At 42.1% G+C, this 16,678-nt stretch overlaps 1 protein-coding gene across 1 annotated transcript in view; it reads left to right on the top strand.

Moving 5' to 3' along the window:
* Positions 1-11,380, top strand: part of C8b (complement component 8, beta polypeptide) — a 37,469-nt gene extending 26,089 nt beyond the window's left edge. Inside the window, exons 7-10 of the mRNA XM_013022205.1 lie at positions 492-655; positions 7,486-7,639; positions 9,044-9,112; positions 11,229-11,380. Coding sequence (XP_012877659.1) covers positions 492-655; positions 7,486-7,639; positions 9,044-9,112; positions 11,229-11,380 — 539 coding nt within the window. The remainder of the gene's footprint in view (positions 1-491; positions 656-7,485; positions 7,640-9,043; positions 9,113-11,228) is intronic.
* The last annotated feature ends 5,298 nt before the right edge of the window (positions 11,381-16,678 follow it).

Consider the following 16,678-nt stretch of genomic DNA (forward strand, 5'->3'; position numbering starts at 1 on the left):
CTTCCTTCCCTCCTTCCTTCCTTCCTTTCTCTCTCTTTCTTTCCTTCTTTTGTTTTCTTTCCTTCTTTCTTGTTTCTTTCTCTCTCTTCCCTTCCTTCTATCCCTCTTTCTTTGTCCTTTTCTTTTTCTTTCTAAGTTAACTATCATCTGATCATTAATGTATTAACTATCTGCTTTCTGTCATCTATCTACCTGACTATCAATTCACTGTATGTCTTATCTCTACCTATTTTCCATACACTGTGCCAATCAATGACTACCACTTAAAGATGCACAAAATGAACCTCCTGTCCTTGGGCTGCATGAAAGATGTTACCGATGGCTATAGCATGCTTCCCTTTTGCTCTGTGTGCTATGACTTCCTTGCAATATGCAATGTTTGTTGTTCTCTGATGTCTCACAGGCAAGATTGTTGGTAGGGATACAACAAATAAAGTCCAGGGTATAACAGTTGATACTAATGACATTCCAGATCTTCATGTCCATTCCAGATAGAAACAAGAGAAAAACTATGATAGAGGACTTGGTGGTCTTGGTACGAGGAGGTGCGAGTGAGCACATCACCACCTTGGCTTACAAGGAGTTGCCCACAGCTGAGCTGATGCAGGAGTGGGGAGATGCTGTGCAGTACAACCCAGCGATCATCAAAGTCAAGGTACAAGTGACTGCCCAACCCCTCCTACTTTTATAGAGAGCAGCTTCTGAGGACCTGTGGTGAGTTGTAGTATAATAGATGGAAAACCTTCACATATATGGACACATACCTTACAGCAGAAATAAATCTAGGACAAACCAGTTAGACTCTGGAGCCAAATACAATAGTGCACATGTATAATTCCAACTACTTGGACGACAGAGGTAGGTGGATCTGAGGCTAGCACAGGCAAAAACGTGAGACACTATCCAAAAAGCTAACTAAAGCAAAAAACATGGAGGCATGGTTCCAATAGTGCAGTAGTTGCCTAGACTTAAGAAGCCCTGAGTTCAAACCCAACTACAACTACCCACTGTATTGTATACTGCCTGCAGATCCCTGGCTCTGTCTCACTTAAACCCTATGTTGTCAAAGGAAATGAAAAACTAACTTCTGGTTCTACCCTTCTTAAATAATTGTTTTTTCTAACTTACCAGAGAATCACTCATGTATTTATTAAACATTCAGATGTTCAGCCAACAAGTAGTTGTTGAGTTCTTGCTAAAATGCAGAAAGGAAGACAAAAGGAGAAGCCAGAATGAAGAATAAAGTGTATATGTGCATTTCTGTCTTATAGGACAGAAAGAAACGTGGTGATAATAACTAATAGATTTGGAGCATGCACAGTGTTCATGACACTCTTCCAGGGGCTCAGAGAATATGATTCTTTATCAGATCTTTGCAATGGTCTACAAGTTAAGTATGCTTACCTCCTTTTGTGGCTGACACAAATCAAGGATCAGAAAGGCCTTATCCATCTCTAGCTGCTCAAGAGTCTCCATTAGGTCCAGACAAGAGACTTTGACATCTTCCCTGCCCTCTAGATTCTCCTGTGGGCTTGGTGTGAATAGAAAATAATGATCCTAGCCACCTGTCACCTATACAAGAGAAGCCCTGCAACCTTAAATGGAAAGGATGCTTGTTAGAACAGGACTGTCAGGCACATCAGCAGTGGTAGGTCCTTTCCATGGGGATTTCTCCATGGTGCCCACAGCATACCTTACACTGTTCTCCTCTTACCAGTGTCTGTGCAGTCATTGATTAGCCATTGTCCACCCCCTCCCCCGAGAGTCCACTTGGCAGTCAAGGAGGAGGAATGAGAGGCTGGAGCTTGACGAGAGACTATAACCCTGACCCTGACAAGTTTCCACAGGATTTTTATTTGTGTGTCAAATGCATAGTTTCTGCAGAACAAGAAGGCTGTCATTCAAATCCTCTCCAGTCTTACTTAGTAGTGACAGTCAGGGCACAGTTGCTGGCAGTTACAGAGGAATAAAGTCAGCCGTGAGATGCAAGTACCTCCAGAGAAATCTGGGCTTGCCTGGTGCCACGGTGACACTAGTTGGCATCACAACTGGGCATGGGAGAGAACGGAGAGTTGAAGGAAAATAAGTTCCTTTACAGTGAGATATCATACCTGATCTGGGAGCATTATTGTGCTTTCCTAAGTACCAGGACTTTCAAGGCCTACCATGTGACATGATGTAGATTGTGATGGAGAATCGAATGTTTTCAGGAGCACAGCAGTAATATGAGGGTGGAATTGATATTCCTCCAGTGCTGTTCTTTCTACTAAGGATTGCTTTTGTTATTTGGGGTCTTTTATTGTTCCATATGAATTTTTGGATTGCTTCTTCTATTTCATTGAAGAATTTGGTTGCGATATTGATAGGTATCGCATTGAATTTGTAGATAGCCTTTGGCAGTATTGCCATTTTCACGATGTTGATCCTCCCAATCCAGGATCATGGGAGGTTTTTCCAGTTGCTTAGTAACCCTGATGTCCCTCAGTAGATGAATGGATCAAGAAAATGTGATAGATAGATAGATAGATAGATAGATATACATACATACAATGGAATTCTAGGCCTCCATCAGAAAGAATGATATTATTGCCCCATTTGTTAGGAAATGGAAAGACTTGGAAAAAATTATATTAAATGAAGTAAGCCAGGCCCAAAGAAACATAGATCCCATGGTTTACCTTGTTTGCAATGTCTAGTACATGTTTACAACAAATAGAGAAGGTCAAAGGCTATGTACATAAGACCATATGAGATAATGATAAGCAAAATGTACCCCAAGACAGGGAGGGACACAGGGTTTTCTTTTTCTTTCTTGCTATTGTTTTTAATGTACTTATAATCCACTATGTGATTCTTTTGTTTCTTTTGCAAGTTCTTCCCCCATGGTATAATCCATTTTCACTGAATTTGGTTCCGGTGTTCTGCATCTTGTATATACACGTTTGTAATTTGGAGAGGGGAAGGGGCATAGCGGAATGCTTAAATGGGGATGCAGGTTGACCCATTGTAATGAGGAGATATACAGGACACTATGTTAAAAACGAACTTTACAATGTTGGTGGGAAGGAGGGAGGAGCTGGGGAGGTGGAGAGGGAAGTTATGGTGGGGGAAAATCAGAGGAGGGAGTAACAGTGTACAATAGGACATGTACTCATTACCTTACTCATGTAACTGTCACCCTCTGTACAGTATCTTTACAATAAAAAAGATGAGGGTGAAGAAGGGTTATATGCATCTCTAGTTCTCTCTCATCTGAGTTGCAAACACATACTCTGGTGATGCCTGTTTCATATGTTCTTTCTGGTCAGAGAAAACTACAGATGTCTTTCCATTATCTCAGAATCATTTCTTGCTGCAGAGCCAGCTACTTTACCAGGTGGCTTGAGTGACAATTGATTTTTCAGCATACCAGAGCCCACGAGATAAGCAATTCTTAAATGCAAAGAGTGTTCGTTAATGCCCAAGTACATTGATAAATCTTTAAGATCAAGATCTGAGTCATGATTCTCTAGATGCCAGGTAGACAAGGAAGGAGGTCACAGAAGAATGCATTCACACTACTCACTTCCCACAGAGGAAAGTGGCTCCTGGTGCAAAGACAAGTTAGAAAGAGCAATGGACAGAGAAAGAGAGATTTGAACACAAAAGACAGAAATCATGTTCAGGATGCAGAAAATAAGCACATGTCTATAAAATAGAAGTAAATGTTAGAATGCCTTTGCTTTGTGACTAGAATAAAATAGAGGAAAATGGGGAATCTATGAAATAACAAACAGAAGCGGAGATGTTTGGACACTGATCAGATAAAAAGAAGTGGCTGAATACAAGGAACTGAAAGCACAATGGCAGAATTAAAACTTACAGTGGAAACTATAAAGAACAGAATTGACACTGCAGAAAATTGAGTCAGTGATGTGGAAGGTGCTATAAAAATGTTCCTATAATGTAGAAACAAAAGACAAAGAGATTAAAACAATGACAGGACAGAAATATGATGGATAGAGTACAGAGGTAGAAGTCGAAAACACAAAGACTGCTCTCAGAGGAAAAGGCAAGATTAAATGTGAAGACACATTCATCAAGTGCATAAATGGAGAAACTTCCCCAAGCTGATGATACAAAATAAACAGTTCATGGAAAACTAGGCAAAAGGACTGAGAAGCAAAATCAGATTACAACACCTACTTGTGAAATGATCATTTGGAGGAATAACTATATCCCACTAGAACAAAAATCACACTGGTCTCAGAACTCTTTGCCATGAAATGTCTAAAGATAATGGAGTATCAGCTGTTGGGTCTAGAAGACTCTGGCCTGGTAAGATATATGGTTAGTGAGTCAAGAATTCCAAAGAGATTTTGACATAATAAAGGAGTCACCAAAAAGGAATACCACCCAGGCACTTTTGACCCATGCCTATAATCCTAGTTACTCAGGAAGCTAAGATATAAGGGTCAACCAGCCCAGGAAGATAAGTCTATGAGACTCTTACCTCCAACTAACCACCAAAAATGCCAGAAGTAGAGATGTGGCTCAAGTGGTAAAGTACCAGCCATGCGGAATATTTAAAAAAAAACATGCAAAAGCAGAAGGCCTTGAGTTCAAGCCCCACTACTGACACAACACGGAGGAGGAATAGGGGGACTGTGGTACTGAATAATGCTCACAAATAGGTCAGGGAAGCTTCAGGCCTGCTACAGAGAAAGAACTCCTATCATTAACTTAGTTTCTCAATCACATTTTATGTCTAAGAAATATTGGTCAAAAGGCTTTGCTCCCTATGATCACTCAGGAATTCAAACAAGGAACTTTTTCTTGTCCTCAAATCAAATGCAACAAGTCATCTCATTCTGCTTTGAAAGCATCAGCTTAGAAGTGACCAGCTTTTGCTTACCTCTCTCTGATCGGAACACATTGCAAAACTGTCTTCATGGAGGCAGCCCTACTATGTGCAAACCTGCCTTTAGTAAGCTGCAGCCCTACTGTGTAAAACTGTCTTGAATGACCTGCAACTTTACCATGGGTTCAGAAGGGAGTAAAAAGTGGATCTATTTGGTAAGAAGTAGTAATGACTACAATAGCTTTCTGAATGCAAGTTACTACAAACCAAAGAAGCCTTAAGACTGGGGTAGGCAGAAAAGCAATGTCATGTCTCAACTGATAGATCCCCCTGCAAAATACAGTCTGACTTTCAAGCAAGAAAACAATGAGTTAAATTAAATGGCAGCTATCTCATAGTAATCAGAATAATTATGCTAGAAATAAGATCCTTAATATATGAGGAATAACACAATTTATTAGAAAGATACACTCTCAAAGGACATAGAAAACCCTCAGTTGGTTAATATGTAAAGCATATTAATTAGGGGTTGGTATGCAAAACACCTGACGACTAGTATGGGTATTTTTTAGATGTAAGTATTTAGGGTAAGGTATGGAAGAATGAAGAAAAGGAAAAGAGGGAAAAGGGGAGAGAGGGAGGAAGACAGGGAGAAATAGGGGGAAACAGCAAAACCAAAGAACAGTCATGCACCATAATAGCTTAAATTATAAAGGGAGCACCACTGTAGCTTACCAATTTTCAGAACCCTGGAATGGCGACTGGCAATGGGACAAATCAAGCCATTCTCTCAATAGTCTTCATCCAGCTATAGGAAAACACAGTCTTTGGTTTAGAATCCTGACAATGCTGTTTTGTGAGTTGTGTGGCCTGAGTTAAGTGACTTCCCTTCACCTGAAAAGGCTGTTAATAATTTCTACCCTGTGAGGATATCACAAGGTAAAACTTCCATGCAGGTCCTAGAGTATGGAGTGTATGTGGGGTGGGTGGGGATTGGGGGGGTAGGGAGGGTGTGCTGACTCTCTGTAGGAAGATACCATAGTGGCTAAAGGCAGCTTGGAGGAGCAACAGTGGCCTGTTTGAGGAGCTCTTCATTGGTATAAAGCAACCCTGCCCACCTCCGCCCCTCTCCCCCTGCTCTCCCTCCCCTTGTGTGGCCAGCAAGCTGGATGGTTCTACAAACAGCCTGTGGATCAATTCATTGACCACAAACCGGTGAGACAATGGGACCACCAAGGGGCCTTGCTTTGCCCACTGGAGCGAAGGTCAGCATCAGATGCATTAAGAAATGGAAGCAATTTTCTTCCCACTGGAGGCTTCTATTAGGCATGATTGCCTGCATTTAGACAGACCCTAAACTCTCCAGGGCTGGATTAGGGCAGGATCACAAACAAAACCTGGACAGGAACCTGGCTCTGGAGCTTGAGTCAAGAAGACCAGAACATGTAAATCTACCTCTTTGTACAATGGCTCAAGTTTGTCTTCACAGCACCAATCGCACTGCCTCGTCCCTGAGTGACTTGCCCCTGTGGTTTCTGCTACTCTACACCGAGCAGCCATACCATCTTCTTCGTACCTGGTGCCATTGACCTACTGAGGCCTCCTGGACCCCTTCATCTGCCTGTTTTCTATCCCTAAACTGCGAGCTGTAGAAAAACAGAGCTGAAGGGCACATAGCCCTGAGGCCTGGCTTCTAGAGGCTTACAGTTTAAACAGCAAAGAAAAAAACAGAATTTTGCACTGAGGAAAATATGAAAATATGATCCCTAGAACAGAGAAATGTCCAACCAGAACCATATCAGATTAGCAGTCCGTCCAGCATCTTAACGGAAAGGTGTTGGTTCAGGAAGGATTTCTTGTTGGGGACTGTTACCTGATGTGATTAATTCTAATAGATTTGAAAGGGGAGCAGTGTGGGAACAACAATGCTAAAGTACTTTCAAAGAGCTGCTGAAAAAAAAATCACCTCCTTGTCTCACCAGGCAGATTAAAAATCCACTCCTCTGTTCATCTCACCTGTTTGCTGTTTATGTGCCAACACCACACAGTACAGAGCCTCCTCGACTTGCTTTGTTCTGAGGAACCAGTCAGAATAGGAAATATCCAAAGTTAAAACCACGTTGGATACACTTAGATCACAGGTGGCTCCCCTCATTGGCACAGGGCTGCGGTCTGCATCTCTGTCCTCACTGCCCAGCATTTCAAGAGAACATCACCCGACATGTGCTTTACATGGGAAATGGTCAAAATGCAAAGTACAACTTCTCTTAAATACAAACCCCTTTCACACTTTCATCAAGTTGAAAATCTTAAGTCCTGCTAGAGGCTGTCTGTTATCACCTATTTGTCTCTGTCTGTAATTTCTGAGTTTCCTAAGAGCAAGGTTTCTGTGTTGTTCATTATTTACACTTCATGCTTAGCACTTCATAGGTATTCAGCATGTGTTAACCTGAACTTGAATGAGCTAATTGTGTGATGTAGATAGAGACAGAGGGGAGAGAGCATCCACCTGTGGGCTATGGCCTTGCAGCAGTTGCACAGGTATCCTCCAGGATTTTCCCTCTGTCCATCCTGTGTAACCTTGTTTTAGGCCATTGGGTGATGAATAATGCCTCTTAAAAGACATATCTTTTCTCCCTTGCCAGGCAGAGCCTCTGTATGAATTGGTGACAGCCACCGATTTTGCCTACTCCAGCACTGTGCGGCAGAACATGAAGCGGGCTCTGGAGGAGTTCCAGAGAGAAGCCAGTGCCTGCCTTTGTGCCCCCTGCCAAGGCAATGGAGTCCCTGTCCTGAAAGGTACCACTTCTAGGCCACTGTGGTCCATTAGTAAAGCTATCATCTGGAGGATGTTGTCTCTGGCCCAAGTGTTTGCCCACTTTTGTTTCCCCAAAAGTCAGAATGTAGTCAGGAACCACAGGCTCCAGCCCCAAGGGACACAGAAGGTGACAAGTGAATCTAGCTGAAATCTGGAACCAGGCCAAGAGTATGTGGTCTGCCACAAGGATGGGGGATAGGCTCAGGAAATTTCTCCTAGATAAAGAAAAGGACAGAGTGAGGCAAACCCTCTTTACATAGGTCCTGATCAATATGCAGTGAGGTCTGTGGGTGTTAGTAAAGGATGGACCATGATTGACTGATTAACTTCAAGGGCTATGTCTGGGTCATTAGGAAGGGAGGGCCTTAGAATCTCAAGTTTCCATGTTGATGGGCTGGCAAGACACTGAGGAAGAATTTAATCAAGCAAACATTGCACTCTGAACATCAGACACCTCTGGTTATAGTTAATCTAAACCCAGAGAGCAAGCTGGATGCAGGACACAACTCACACAGGAACAAAAAACCCTGAAGAAGCATTCATAAGAGAAAACACACTCTCAGTGACAAAGATTCCAGTGGCTAGAGTGGCATAGTTTCTCAGACCAGATGAATATGAGCAAAGCACAAAGTAAGGGAAGAGTAAGGTGTTGAGATTCCTCCATCAGCTCAGGGACCCCTGCATGAGGGTCAATTCATTGGCATCTTATAGTCACGTGAACACAAGATTTCCATCTAGAGTGGCCAAAATCCCTCTTGTCTTGCAAAAAAAAAATTAGACCTAAAAGCAGGTGTCCACCTGAGGCTGTAGAATGTGGTCAGAGAGAATATACAGAGCCAGAGGCAAATGTTCTGGGATCTGACCATTGACTGACAATCTCGTAAAAGAGATACTTGGTGAACAGACGAAAGTAGCTCCAGTGGGGGAAATTGTAAGTTAGCATAAGGAATTACTCCTGCAGGTTGGCCAAAGGCAAGGTGAGACATTGGAATCTGAGTTTCCCACCCCTATATAGGTATTCAAGCCAAGGCAGACAGTTACTTATGGAGAATGATGATTGCTCTCAATAACTGCTAACTATAACCTCTGATCTTGGGAGATTATAAACATGGGTTGAGTGGCAGCCAAGAACTGATATTCCTCAGAAGTTCCCCATAATTCCCTTTTAATGGCAAACAAAACAAAAACAAGGAAAAAACACTATCATTTCATAATTCAAGGACCCTCAAGAGAGGAGTAGGTGTTTGGGGCATTGAATGTAGTCATTGCAAACCCTCCATCCGTTTGCCCTGTGTAAACCTGGTAGCAATGCTGGAACGGGGCCTGAGCTCTGAGATCTTCACTCCACATCCTTATTTTACACTCTGTCTGTCTGGTGTCCTCAGGATCCCGCTGTGACTGCATCTGCCCTGTCGGTTTCCAAGGCCTGGCCTGTGAGCTCACCTATCGTACAGGTAGAGTTTTCAAATTGGTTGAAAAAGGGAACTCCAGGGGAAGTGCAGAGAATAATCCAAAAGCAGAACAAGGTAGGATATAGAATAGGAGGCTGGACACCCTACAACTTGAGATCCTGACTCCTTTTGTATTTCATGATTTTCAACGAAATTCTTCATGGCACAGGACTGCCAATACATGACATGTGTCTTTCCTTTGAGTTTATTGTGGAACATTTACACTCTTTGTCTACTTAGGAAACTCTTATGTAGCCTTCAAAATCCAGGGCAAAAAATAAATCTGGAGCAGATATCCTCCTTCCATTAATTTTCTAGCCCTCATGTAGAATTAGATTGTTCCTGTCGGTGCCCACAGGACTTCAAAGATATATCCATCATAGTTGCTCACACACTGTGTTTTCTCTCCCTTAGGACAAGTCGGAGAATAAATTTCCTTTCCTAGTTCTCTAATTCTTTTTCTTTTGGTCAGTTGTGGGGCTTGAACTCTGGGCCTTGGCCCTGTCCCTCAGCAATACCTCTTGAGCCACAGAGCTGCTTCTTCTCAAATTCTTTAGACAGGTTACTATCTAAGAATTCTCAACCTGATATTCCTCCCTGCCTTTCATTCCTTTGGTGACTGCTGATTACCTTAAAAATGGACATGGTTGCCCTGATTGTGGTAGTAAACACCTTTAATCCTAGCACAGAAGAGGCAGACAGAAGAATCATGAATTACAGGCCAGCCTGTAAGGACAAAGTGAGACCTTGTCTCAAAGCAAAACATACAAACAAACAAAAACCCATAGCACCTGCAATGAGAAGAATAAAGATTTCTTGGACATTTGATTATGTACCAAGCATTTTGGTGAGTGCTTATGCTCAAACTAGGTTCTAATTCCATCTCTGTCATTTAATAACCAAGGTCTTAAGCAAGATGCTCATCCTCTGTTGTACCTCAGCTTCTGCATTTGTGAAGATCTTCCCATTAATTACTTTATAGGTTTAGCTTGACCTCATAAAGAGGAATGTGAAGCACTTAAGTGATACTGGATACATTGCAAAAGAAAAATAAATACTGATTCATTTTGCTTTAGGGGGCATTGTTGCTCTGTATTTTAGATATGTTAAATTCTTTAATCATTGTAACAACTCCATGAAGTGGATTCTCTTGATACTCCCTTCTGCATAATGAAAAAGGATCCATCAGTGCATTGCTGGCCATAGTGTTGAATCTAGGAACCCAGGATCAAGCCAGGGGATCTGACTACACAATCTTTGATCTGAATGCTGGCCTGTGTTCCTGCCTTCGCAGTGAAATGCTTTCAGCTGTTTGCTCTTTCTCCTCTTGACCCTCAACCAGGTTCCAAACAGAGATTACCCAGTGGATGTATGGAAACTATATACTCCAGCTATTTTATTTTTCAAACAGGGAGTCCCAGAGACAGAAAGCAATTTCCTCAGTATTATACTGCATGACACATCAAGATGGAAGTGAATGGTTTTCAGCTAGCCTCATTAATAGTCAAAGAGTCCTGAAGTATCAGACAAGTACCAAGGATTAGAGAACACCAGTGGTCCCATCACCTTGTTTAAACATGTCACACTCACAGTACATGCCACAGCTCTCCTTTTTAGACTGAGAGGAAGGAACCACACAGCATCCTATATTGGAGAAGTATCTAAGCTGGAAAACATTCATCTAACCAGGAAATATGTGTTCACTGAGGGCTGAGGGCTGAGATGGAGTCCCTATCATCACAGAGGGAACACTGTAAATGGAAAGTTCAGCATCCTTCAAACTGTCCCTCAAATGCATTTTAAAGTTTTAATAGAAACAACTGCTACATAATGCTCTGAGGGTTTAAAATTTGGAAATTATAGATCAAGGACGGTTTCCTCATAGAAATACACTTTTGCAGGAGATATGGAAGGCTAAGAGGGTTAACTATGAAAATAGGGAGGGAAGAGCAGACTGGTCAAGGCAAACAGCCTGGGAAAATGCCCAGGGGTAGAAGGCAGTGTGGCAACTACAATAGCCAGAAAAGTAAGCTCTCTTGGCTTATTCTGCCACCCAACTCCATAGAGCGCGTGTATACAATAAGAGCCAATCCACGTTTGTTTACCTTCTTTCTCATAGATGTCCCCATTGATGGACAGTGGAATTGCTGGTCTGACTGGACTCCATGCTCTGGAGGACGTAAAACAAGACAAAGGCAGTGTACCAATCCATCTCCTCAAAATGGGGGCAGGCCCTGCTCAGGCCCTGCCTCGGAGATCCTGGACTGCTAAGGAGAGGAGCACCTGGACCAGCTGACCCGACTGTGGGCTTTGTACAACATGGGCTACGGACCTCACCCACTCAGGCCAGCTCTCTACACAGCAGTTCCCACCTGGGGTAGCACCAGACAGGAGGCAGGGCATTCACATGTGTAGAAATGGTAGTTCGTTAAGTGTGCATTCGTTTGAATAAACATGGGTTAAGCAAAACTCCTAAATGCCTTACAAGGTAAAGCACTTCTGTGAACTTTACTTTTCCTAAGCTACAGTTTGGGTTGTTTTTCTTTTTTTGGCTATCTGTCTTCTTTATTTTTATTATCTTGAAGTCATTGTACAAAGGTGTTGCCATTTAACCAAGCATTTTATGAATGCAATATATCTTGATCAACGTCACTCCTTTCAATATTTTTACCCAACCCTCCCTACTACCCACTCCTACCCTCTCTCTTCTTAATTTGTTGTATATACATTAGATTCTTGTCTGCATTTCCCCACTCTTCTCTTCTTCATTTGTCTCTTATTTTGTTAAACTTTGACTTTGCCTTTCTAAGGAATTACGCTATTTGAGTTCTCCTTTGAAGCTAGCATATTTCAGTTAATGCATTTATATACACTTGCATACTATGCAATGTACTTAGTTATAAGTTTATAAGGTAAATCTAGCTTCCATATATAAGGGAAAACATGTCTCTCTGGGCCTGACTTACTTCACTTAACATAATTTGTTCCAAGTCTTTCCATTTTTTACAAATGGTACAATATCATTCTTTCTAATGAATGAGTCGAATTCCATTTTGTATACATACCACATTTTCTTGTTCCATTCACCCAGTGAGGGGCATCTGGCTGATTCCATTTGTTGGTATGGTGAAGAGTGCTGCAATACAATTTTACACTACCAACAAAAAACTAAAACTGAGTACCACCCATTATGTAGGCCTACCATCTAGCAGTGATGGACACATTGTAGGCCTCCAATAAGAAGTCAGCATGTGAAAGGTAAGTTGTTCTTATTTTGACAAGCACACAGTCTTGCTCAAGGATCTTACTGTGTGCCAGCCATTGTCCATATGTAGATTCACCCCCATGCTCATGGTGAAGTTTGAAGCAGGTTCCATGATCGGCACTATTCAACAGTTAGGGAAAACAGGCTTAGAAACACTTCTGTGACTTGTTCAAGGTTACACAGGAAGTGGCAAAACCAGGCTGGAAACTCAAGCCCTGGACTTTTAAATTCTTCACTGGAACATTCTTACCTCTCAGTAAATAAGTACTAGAATATCAAATGACTTTTTTCATTAAGTAAAATGCAGCAGAGGTTAGCATATGCACACACACATGTGTACATGCAGGTATGGTAGCACATGATTGACAGCCCCCCACCTGCTGCTTTCCCAGGAGTGTGGATTTGGGTCTCTTGGTTCCTTCCACACTGAACAAGGGAGAAGTGCAGTTGTCTGCATTGGAATGGAGCAGCAGAGACAGAAATGTGAGTGGATGCCAAGCAGGGTCTGAGCTACAGCCAAAGGTGAGGAAACTGATCACTGCACAAGAGGAACTTTTGAAGAAAAAAGGGAGAAGGTGATGGAGACCGGGCGAGGAATAATGTAACACATCACAGGGCATGCCACGGAGGTGACTGTGAGTAATGAGCAAGGTGGCCATCCCTCCTTGTCCCTCAGAGGCTTGCCTGTGAGGTCCACAGGCACTTTGCTTTGTGCAAATGTATTTGGGCCAGGGAGAGCTACAAGAGGAAAATTAGATAACAATTGATCTTTACGTTACCAAATATCCTTTTTTAATTTTACACTGACAAGTGTTTTAAGTCTTATGTCTCTCATTCATTCCCTTCTGTTAGAACATCCTGTAAGGTGTTCTTTTGCTCCTGGTCACTCCTCATTGAAGAACCTTAGGCTACTTTGTGGAAGTACAATTGACTGGGACGCATTGTAGTTATTCCAGCCCAGCCAGTTCTCTGGAACCGGCTCCACAGAACAAGCCTAGGAAGCAGCTATTCTTTACTGCCCAGGGGTGGGGCACTGCAGCCAGGGTGCTGATTCTGTCTGCCTTCCACCTTCCCAGCATTCTTGTATCCCCTGCAATGGAACTGATGGGTCTGGGCCCTTGTTTAGCTTGATATTATTGCTGTACTGTCTGCTGTTATTTCAACAGGCTAATCCAATAATGTTTTATCTCTTTCATTATCCGGATGCCGTATAATTTTCTTGAGTTATAATCTATCTTCTTTTAAGATTCCCCAGAGACAAGAAAAGAGCAGTTCTGTCTTTCATTGACGGGAGAGTCCCATGAAGCCGACACGAGCACATTGAAGCCAGAGAGCTCTGCCAAATTAAATTCTGAATCTCAATCACAGACACCGCTTCTAATGGGAAATTTGAGTTGATTATGGAGATGACAGCCCAGGTTCACGTTTATTGCATTTAGCAGAAATTGTTTATCCTATTAAATATGGTCTTGACGGAGAGACGATTGAATTGAGAAGTACCGGGGAATACCCTGGTGACGCCCAGGCACTGCTAAACTGTGTAATAATTATATTCTTATTTGTGGGCAGAACTTCCCCCATGTGGACTTTTTTTTTTGCAGGCAAATGCATTTAGGAGAGGCTGAATGGAATGTGAGAATTAAGCAAAATAAAGGTACACTGTGATTTTGGAAAGTCTTGGCAACTGTAGCTCATGCTGGTGTACCTGTGAGGAGCTGCTGAACCCAAGGGGCAGAGGCCAAGCAGTGGGGTGTTGGCAGTAGTCCTGGAGCTGTGAATGCAGGAACAAGAGTACCTGGATGGGGAAGGGAGACACCTACATTCTAAAGAATGAATTTGAAATGCCATGCACATCTCCCCACATTTAATGTCATGGCGGATGGCTTCCCGTGTGACCTTGGGCTAATAATAGGACTTCTATGGGAAGGATTATTATGATCAGTTTAACAACAGTAGCAATAACAGTAGTTACCGATTATAGAGTGCCTCCCAGATTGTGAAGTCTTTTACATTATCTCATTTAATTTTGATCTGCATTTGATGGGGTAGCTATTTGTGCAATCATTGGGTGACAGGGAGAGAAAGCTTCAAACAGAAACCCAGTCCTTAATAAGAATAAGATAACTATGGAAAGCAAGAAGGGATGCTGAGGACAGGAGGAAAAGCTCCTGCTGGCAGAGGATCCAGAGAGAAACAAAAGCCACCAATATCTTAAAAGAGAAGACTGGCCTGCACCAGACATTACAGACAAGCACTCAGGAGAGACTATGCACAAAGACCTTGGGACACCAGGGGCACTGGAGCTGGTCCTGCTGCTCTTTGCTGGAGAAATGGTATGACTATGGGACCTTGTACACAGCAGCCCCGGGGTTGTCCGTCTTCCTAATTCATCTTCCTTCATTCCATAAAGAAAGGATTAGCTACAGTTTGGATCTGGAAGGTCCAGAAAGGTCCATCTATGTATTAAAGGCTTGATCCCCAGAGTTCTGCTATTGGAAGGTGGTAAAAACCTTTAAGAGGTGGAGCCTAGTGGGAGAATTTAGGTCACTGGGGGCAGGCCCTCCAAGGGGATTATGGGACTTTGAACTCTTCCTTACTCCATTCCCTAGCTGCCATCAGGTTAGTAGCTTTGCTCTACCGTGTGCTCCCAACCTATAATAAGCTGCCTCACCACAAGTCCAAAAGCAACAGGGGCAGCTGGCCATGGGCTGACATATCTGAAGCTGGGTATCAAAATAAAGCATTTTTTCTTTACAAGTTGTCTATCTCTGGTATTTTTATCTTTTCTAATGCTTTTATTATTTTTATGGTGAAAATACAGTACAGAGGAATTACAATTACATGAGCAAGTTAATGATTACATTTCTTATCAAGCATGGTTGCCTCCTTCTTTGTTTCCCTTCCCATCCCTTCCCATCTCCCCGTCCCCCCATGCCAAAGTTGTAAAGTTCGTTTTCGACATAACAACTTGTACATCTCATTGTTGCAATGGGTCCACCTGTATCCCTATTTAAACAATTTGTTTTTTCCCTTCCCCTCCACAAATTATACCAACATCAAATACAGTGAAAACAGGGGTTGTACCGTGGGGGAGGGACATGCAAAGCAACAAAAAAATCATCTTATAAATATGTTAGAAATAATCACAAGAAAGAAAAATCATTTGAATCCTTAACTTGGGGTTCATTTTGCCTAATATCAACTTATCTGACCTTTTCTGCTTGACTCAGACATATACTAGTTATTGCAAATAAAGGAAACCATGGGACCTATGTTTCTTTGGGCCTGGCTTACTTCATTTAATATAATTTTTTCCAAGTCTTTCCATTTCCTAACAAATAGGGCAATGTCATTCTTTCTGATGGAGGCATAGAATTCCATTGTGTATATATACCACATTTTCTTAATCCATTCATTTACTGAGGGGCATCTGGGTTGGTTCCATATCTTAGCTCTGGTGAATAATGCTGCAGTAAACAGCTGTGCTGGTAGCTTTAGTATGGTCTTGTTTGTGATCATTTGGATAAATGCCCCAACGTGGGATTGCTGGGTCATAGGGGAGCTCTATGTGAAGTCTTTTGAGGAACCTCCACACTACTTTCCAAAGTAGTTGAACAAGTTTACACTCCCACCAACAATGCAGTAAGGTTCCCTTCTGTCCATGTCCCCTCCAGTATCTGTTGTTATTAGAGTTCTTGATTATAGCCGTTCTAACTGGGGTGAGGTGGTATCTCAATGTTGTTTTGATTTGCATTTCTTTTATGGCTAGAGAGCTTGAGCATTTCTTCATGTGTCTATTGGCCATCCTTCTTTCCGCTTCAGAGAAGTTTTTCTTTAAGTCTTTAGCCCACTTATTTATTGGACAGTTGTTTCTTTGAGGATTTGTGGTTGGGGGATTTAATTTTTTGAGTTCTGGATATATTTGGGATATGTATCTCTGGTATTTTTGTTACAGTATTGAAAGCTGCCTGACACAGAATAATTCCTATCTCCCTTGGTACTTTCTTCATCAAAATACTCAAGATCATATGAAACACAAGTGTGTTTTTATTTTTCAGACTGCAGATATCCTCAATAGCATGTCTAGTCACCAAAGCTTCTAGACACTGTGTGGAAAGGTACCCTTTTATTATCTCTTATTTCTTTTCAAATACAATATTTTTGAAAGCCAGGACAGGGATCTGATATATCCCAAGGACTGAATATATTTCCAGGGATTAGGAGATCATCAATAAATAAATTTTGCATGAATTAACAAAATAATGACAAAGGGTGAGTGAAATAGAGGGGAGATTTTCCTTTGG

Source organism: Dipodomys ordii, unplaced genomic scaffold (assembly GCF_000151885.1).
Source record: "Dipodomys ordii isolate 6190 unplaced genomic scaffold, Dord_2.0 Scaffold61, whole genome shotgun sequence".
Lineage (NCBI taxonomy): Eukaryota > Metazoa > Chordata > Mammalia > Rodentia > Heteromyidae > Dipodomys > Dipodomys ordii.